The sequence below is a fragment of the Lipotes vexillifer genome, unplaced genomic scaffold (genome assembly GCF_000442215.2).
Source record: "Lipotes vexillifer unplaced genomic scaffold, Lipotes_vexillifer_v1.1 scaffold2019, whole genome shotgun sequence".
Classification (NCBI taxonomy): domain Eukaryota; kingdom Metazoa; phylum Chordata; class Mammalia; order Artiodactyla; family Lipotidae; genus Lipotes; species Lipotes vexillifer.
Window position 1 is genome coordinate 368,278 of NW_006795869.1, and position 7,040 is coordinate 375,317.

The 7,040-nt window shown below is 54.6% G+C and overlaps 1 protein-coding gene across 3 annotated transcripts in view; it reads right to left on the reverse strand.

Moving 5' to 3' along the window:
• Window positions 1–2,214, reverse strand: part of PCDH1 (protocadherin 1) — a 14,923-nt gene extending 12,709 nt beyond the window's left edge. The window contains exons 1-2 of one of the 3 annotated variants that reach the window (XM_007467943.1): window positions 1,634–2,191; window positions 1,355–1,597 (exon numbers count right to left, since the gene is read on the reverse strand). In XM_007467943.1, the coding sequence (XP_007468005.1) occupies window positions 1,355–1,597; window positions 1,634–2,191 (801 nt within the window). Of the gene's footprint in view, window positions 1–1,354 lie in introns of all 3 variants that reach the window. The other 2 variants (XM_007467941.1, XM_007467942.1) reach the window with 2 other exon arrangements.
• Between the last annotated feature and the right edge of the window lie 4,826 nt (window positions 2,215–7,040).

The window sequence follows — 7,040 nt, forward strand, 5'->3', positions numbered from 1 at the left end:
TCCCATCTTGCTCAGTTCTCCTTCTGCCTCTTTCCCACTGCTGGCTCTCTCCCATCCTCTCTTTTCTGCTCTGTCTACCCGTAGCCTCGTCTCTGCCCCATTCTCCTGCGTCATCCCACCTCCCAGCTCTTACACACATGGGCTCTGAAGCCAAACTGTTGGATGTGGCCAAGGTGGAAGCTGAACACATCAGGTGGGGGTTACCAAGCAAGTTTCCTAATCTCTGTGGGCTCAGTTCCCCATCTGCAAAATGGGGATAATGCTTACATTGTACTGTGGAGATTAAATGATATAATACACATAATGTATTCAGAACAGTACCTGGCACCTAGGCTAGTATTATGCGCCATCCCCGACTGTCTGTCTCCCTTTTCTTTCTCAGTCTCTCTTCTACAGGTTCCAGTCCACCAGCCTCCAAAAAAAGGCCAGAACTCCTCCCCGTGCCCTGCTTCAGCCTGAGGACTTGGGACGAAGGGTTTCCCAGGATGGGTAATGGTGTGCAGGGCAGGCTGAGCCCTCCTCAGCTCCCTCATATCAAAGACAGACAGCTTCAGCCCGTGGGGAAGGAGAAAGGAGCTGGGGCTGGCAGGAGGCCAGGGCTGAGATGACAGTGGGAGATACGCCCACCTGTCTGCAGGGACGCTTTCTTTGCTCTCTCCCAGGCCCCTGACCCCACCAAGCTGCCCGGCCCCTGGGGCAGTTCCCATCGGGAGGGGTGTTGAGAGCTTCAGCAGAGGCCACCGACCCCCGCCTACCGTGCCCAGCACCCCACACCCATGGGTACCCTGTGCCTAGGGGAGGAGGTGGGTATATAGACATCTGTGTACAGTTTTCTAGAATTCTGAGGACTCAGCTGGCTAAAATGATCTCATGTGACTGTCAGGGATGGGCAAAGCAAGGCTCTGTCCTCCAGCCTCAGGAAACTCGCATGTGGCTAAAGGGCCCCTGGTTGGGAAGACATTCTCATCTCTGGAGAGATTCTACTTGGACAAAAGGCGGCTCACTTGTTCCAGCTCAGCTCACTTGGCTGGGGAGAAGGATATCATTTGACCCGGGAGGGGGTTTCACTTTGCAGAGGCTTCTCCAGCTTGAGTCTGCCTCGGGGATGGGGGGGAATCACTGTTCATATGCTATGCCACTGTCACCTGAATAGCTTGACAGAGGAAAGTAAATGCCCTGCTGGGGTGTGGTGGGCTTGTGGGAAGGTCTCACCAGGCGGGGGCTGGGGAAAAGAGATCTCACCACAATATCTCGGCCATCTTGCCCTTAAGTGAAGGGAACTCTCACGAGGTTGGGGTAGGCTCCCATTTCTAAACGTGGGTCACCCTGACAGTTAGATGGAGAGGCCTCTCACCTGGATGACTGAGTGTCCTATGGGGCTGTTCTCAGACAGCTCAGCCTCGTAGGACGGCCGCTCGAACTTGGGGGCATTGTCATTGGTGTCGAGCACAGTGACTCGCAGCAGGGCGCTGCTGGCGCGTGGGGGGTTGCCACCATCCTGCACCTTGATAGTGAGGTCGTAAGAGTCCAAGCGCTCCCGGTCCAGGTTGCCCATCACGATGAGCTGCGGCTGCTTTCCGTCCTGGTCCTCTGCCACCTGCAGCCCAAATAGCTCCTGGGCCTCGGGCCCCACCTGCAGCTCATAGGATGCCACACCGTTGGGGCCAGCATCGCGGTCCGAAGCCACCGGGATGGAGAAGAGCGAGCCAATGTTGGTGTTCTCGGGGATGGGCAGCGTGATGACTGGTGAGGCGAAGTTGGGCGTGTTGTCATTGATGTCCTGGACCTCTATCTGGCCCTCTAGCAGCCGGGGGCTGCCATTCTGCACGAGGTCCGTGATAGACACCTCAAACTCCAGGATGCAGGGCTCACCAGGGAGCTGGTTCTGGCATTCTCGGAGCCCCTCGCGGTCGATAGAGGTCTCCGTGGTAAAGATGTCGCCCGTCTTGCCATCCACCCGCAGGTACGGGGCGCCTACTTCTAGTTTGTATAGGTGGCCCACGTCTGGAAAACCATAATCGGCTGCGAGGCTCCCAATGAGGGTGTTGGGCGGTTGTTCCTCTGGCACCTTGTACACCACCCGAGTGGCGTGGCCTGGGGATGGAGCCAGCAGCAGCAGAAGTGCCAGCAGCGAGGCAGGCAGCAGCAACCGTCGCCCCCCAGGGCCTGGGCTGCGCCTCAGGGACCCCATCCGGGCAGGCTCCAGAATCAGGAGGGCTGTACGCGAGGGAGACAAAACAGGGGGTCAGCTGGGAGGAGAGCCCAGGCCCTGAGGGCTGCCCAGAGCCAGCCCCCGACTCCCCCTCTGCCACCTACACACTGATCTCCCAGGAGAGATCTCTGCCCCAGTACAGAACCCAGAACCCTGAGTCTCACCCACAGCTGGTGTAGCAGCGGTGTCTGCCCCAGCTGGAGGAGCAGGTCTAGAGCAGTTCCTGCCCATGGAACGCCCTGACCCACGTGACACTCCCTCCCTCCCTCCCTCCCCGCTCTCTACTCTGTGCTTTGCCCAACACCTCCTTCTCACCAGCATCCTGCCATAGTCACCCATGCTAATTACCCTGACACTGAGATAGGGAGAGACAGCAAGTGGAAGGGCGTTTGCTGAGTAGTTTTGCTTTCATTCAGATGAATGTTGCTGTTGCTTTTATTTTCCTAATACAGGAAGTAGTAACTCCCTTTATTATATTAAGCTGTTTCCTTTCTAAGACACTTTTGCAAGCTCGGTCTGTAAGTTTCCTCTCCTGCCATAGTCACCCATGCTAATTACCCTGACACTGAGATAGGGAGAGACAGCAAGTGGAAGGGCGAGACCAGGAGCAACCCCCCACCCCCCCCCACCCCCACCCCCTGCCACATACAAGGTAGGAGAGAGACGCAGGTACCCTCACATTCCCCAGACACCGGATCATCAGCCACCCACACTGAGGGCCACTCACGTTGGCTGCAGGGAGAAGGGATGACGTCACGTTCCTCTCCCTTCTGAGATGCCAAGTCAGTGTACGCACAGGAGGTAGGACATCTCAGATCCCTTTCTCCTGGCAGTAATCACCCTAGTGCCCAATGTCCCTGCCCTCATGAAGGGCCAGCTTGGACTGGGCACCAATCAAGGCTTGAAAACGGTTAGGGCTGTGGAGTAGGTGTTAGCCCTCCCCGACCCCCTTCCAAACAAAGATGCCCCTGGGCACTCACACCTGTGTGTACACACACAGTTCCCGGGGCTCCTCTACCCTCCCTGTCCACCAGGGTAGGGGACGGCGGGGAGGAAAGACACGGGCAGGTATGTGGAAGAAGAGAGTAGGCGTCAAGACTGGGGTCAGGCCTGTGGTCAGAGCTGACTAGCCCTGGAATTGGCATTGGGAGCTGCCCCAGCCTATCCTCAGCAACTAGGAGCCCAGCAGGTCTAACTGGGACAGAGCTGCCAATAACACCAGCAGCCTTGCCCTGACCACTCACTCCCCATATACCCCTGCTCAGTCTCTCAGTGAACATCTGGCCCCTCCCCCGCTTAATGGGTCCAGTCCCATCTCATACCTGCCTCTCCCCACCCACCCCCAAATCCTTCCAGTTAGAGCCCTGTATGCCCCAGCCAACCACAAGCTGCACCGCCATCACCACAAGAGCCTGCTTCTTCTGCCCATCTCCCCCAGCTTTGAGCTGTGCATCAGCAGACCCCAGCCAGACCCTCCAGCTAAGTCCCAGTCTTGACCCCCTCCTCCTCTCCAGCACTACCACGACCCCGGCCAGCCCTTCTATTCAAATCCAAAGTCTTCAGCCCAGTATTTTCAGCAGAGGCTCAGGCTCAATCTCCCTTCCCTAGCTCCTGGAGTACGTGCCCCATACCTGGAAATCCCACCCCAGGCCCTGTCACAGCCACACCCACCCCACTGACGGCAGGTTCTGGTCACCCAGGAAGCCTTCCCAGGCCTCTTCAGCCCTCGGTGACCTCTCCTTCCTCCAACTCACAGCCACTTATTGTGTGTCTCAATCCCATGGCAATGAATCACTGTGCAGCCTGGGACACCGCCCGCCCGTGTTGTTCAACCCCAGTTATCGTGTACTTATTCCTCTCCAAGCATCCCGAAGGAAGGGACAAGGAAGGGACAGGGCTCCCTACACTCATCCCCCAGCCCCCACCCATTCACCTTCACAGAGCTGGGCGTACTATAGGTGCTCATTTCATGCATTCAGTGAGCGTTTATTGGGCACTTACAACATTCCAGGCTCTATCCTGGGCAGTGGGACACAGCAGCGAACAAGACAGATGCAATCTGTCATTGCGGAGCTGACAGTGGTTTTAACTCAAGGACTATTTGTCACTTTTGTTGGGCTGTACCCCTTTGACAGATGTAAGGCAGCAGGGTGGAGAAGAGCAGGGGATGTGACATCAGACAGTCTGAGGCAAACCCCAGCTGCCCACTTTCTGACTGCGTGAGCTGGAGCAATTGACTTAGAGCCTCAGTTTCCTTATCTGTAAAATGGGGATAATACTATCTCTTTCCTAGGGAGTTTGAGATCATGTGGGCTAGATGCCTAGCACAGTGAGTATTCAACAAATGCTCCCTCAAAGCACTCACAATTGTAGTTAGGTAGCTGTTTGGGAAATAACTTGTGAATTGTTTCTCTGTCCTATAAAACTGTGAGCGGAGACTGGGAGAGCCTCTGCTTTGTTTACTCCTACATCCTCAGGGCCTTGCCCTGGACCCTGCACACTGTAGGTACTCAGTAACAGCTCGTGAATGACTGTGATTATTTTACCTCTCAGGCTTAGCCTATCCTGGAACTTTCTGTATGGTCACTGCTTGTTTTCTTGCCCAATTTCCCTACTCCACTGAGAACTCCCTGGGGTCTGATTTAATCCTTCCCTGTGTAGGTCCCTAGCAGACTCTCAGCAAATGGTCATTGAAGGCAGATTCCTTACACAAGCACAGCCCCTCCCTGGTCACTCCTCGCACTAATAGGCCCAACGCCTGTGAGGCTGTTATCAGATTAGTGTGTGTGTTTGGTCTCAGCTGCAATCTTAATCTCTTTAAAGGAGGGAGGAATTTATCTGATGCTCTATTTGGATCCACCCTCCAGCCATTTCCCCTCTCTCTGCATGGACCTGGCACTGGGCTCATCTTACCAACAAGCCTCAACCCAAACACACCTGTCTCCAAAGAACCTCATTCCCTTTTTGGCGCCTTATCCTGCCCTCCCTTGCACAGCACACACACAACATGGGATCATTGTGAGCACCGATTCCGTGCAGAAGTCTTGGCAGGGTGGGGGTTACTTGGGAGTTACCCTAAACATGACAAAGAGGAGAAATAAAGCAGTGCCGGCCTGCCTCCACTCACTCCCTCCAGATCAACGGTTTGTAACCTTTTTGGGTCACATTCCCCTTTATGAATTTTATGAAACCACACCGCAGATTTTTCCAAGGAAAATGAACACTCACAAATTTTGGCTACAAATTCAGAAGTCCGTGGTCTGGCACCATCAGGGTGGCTTTCATTTGTAGCCGCTCTAAGAGCTACAGATTAAGCACTGAACTTGGGGGCTTCCTTCCCCATCTTGGGTCACAACCAGGGGCTCTAACCCCTCAGGCCTTCCAGGCAGCACAAACATAGCATGCTTGTGACACATTCCCCCCCCATCCCCCCTCCGCACGCCTGCCCCCTAACTCTCATACACATTCTCTCACTCACCCTGTCACCCTTAGGGGTCAGGAAAGGATTGTGGCATCTAACTTCTGAGTTGGGAAGAAAACCAAAAGGGAATATCCAAGGCAAGCAAGGTTGGGGGCGCTGAAGGATATTGGGGGGGGGGGCACGGTTTCCTGGGAGGAAGGAGGAATCTGGGGGGGAAATGGGGTTGGGGGAGGTTGCCCAGAGTAGGTTGCCCAATAAGAGCTGAAGAGAGTTTAGGCTCTTTTAAGCACCTGGAGAGTTCCTTTAAAATGAGTATTATCTGGCTCCACCCTTAGGAATTCTGATTCTGGAAGAGGGACCTGGAGAAACCCCCAGGCAGCAAGGTGGAGGCAGCAAGGGTCAGGAACCTTTTGGGAACAACTTTGAGGTACTCTAGGTCTTTGGAGTTAAGAAAGAAGCATAAATTTTACTATCATCACCTTTATTATCATCATCACTCTCCTCACTATCATCATCAACCCAACTAACACTCCCGGAGAGATTTTACTACATTTACATCCATTTCCCATCTAATCCTCCCAATCCACTGAAATGGGTACTATTTATTATTAATTTATGGCTCCCCATAGTACAGATGATAAAACTGAGGCTCAAAAATAATAATTGCCTTAGGTCACAGAAGTAGTAAGCAGAAGAGTTGGGATTTGAGAAATAAGAATGCTTCCTCACGTGAGTTGGGAAAAGGCTGGATGGGGGAAGGCAAATGAGTGGTTGCTATGTACCACCCCTGCCGCACCCCCCTCCCCGCCCCCGCCAACACACACAGACACACACACACACACACACAGAGACACACACACAGACACAGACACACACACACACAATCCCTGGGCTGCTAAACCTGCAGGGCAAGGAGTGAAAGAGAAAGAGAGAGCCTAGGGTTCAAGGTCCAAAGGAACCCAGGCCTCCCAGGATGCAGAGAGAGAGACAGAACAGCCAGGAGTGGCAGTGAGGCAGCCTTTCCTATCCCCTGCTCCCACCATCCCTGAACTTTGTCCTGGTGGTTGGCTGCTGGGAGTCATTAGTACCAGACGGCAGCCTTTGAAACGATTAGTGCCTTATCTGCCCTTCCCTAGGCATTGGCTGCCTTCCCAGCAGGGGTGTCCCCACCTTCACCTGGCGACATTGGGCACCCAGGACCCTGAGAAGCCAGAGCCTCAGTAGGGACAGTGACTCATTCTTCTCAGGCCAGAGGGGCACAGTGAGGTGTGAGGGGGCAGAGTCCAGGCAAGGGCAACGAAAACGCCATCTGTGTCAACATCTGGGGAGGAAGGAGAACAGTGCTGAGGGTTCACCTGGAACCTTCATTGACAGTCCACCTCGGGGACCAGGGGCCATTTCCTGCTG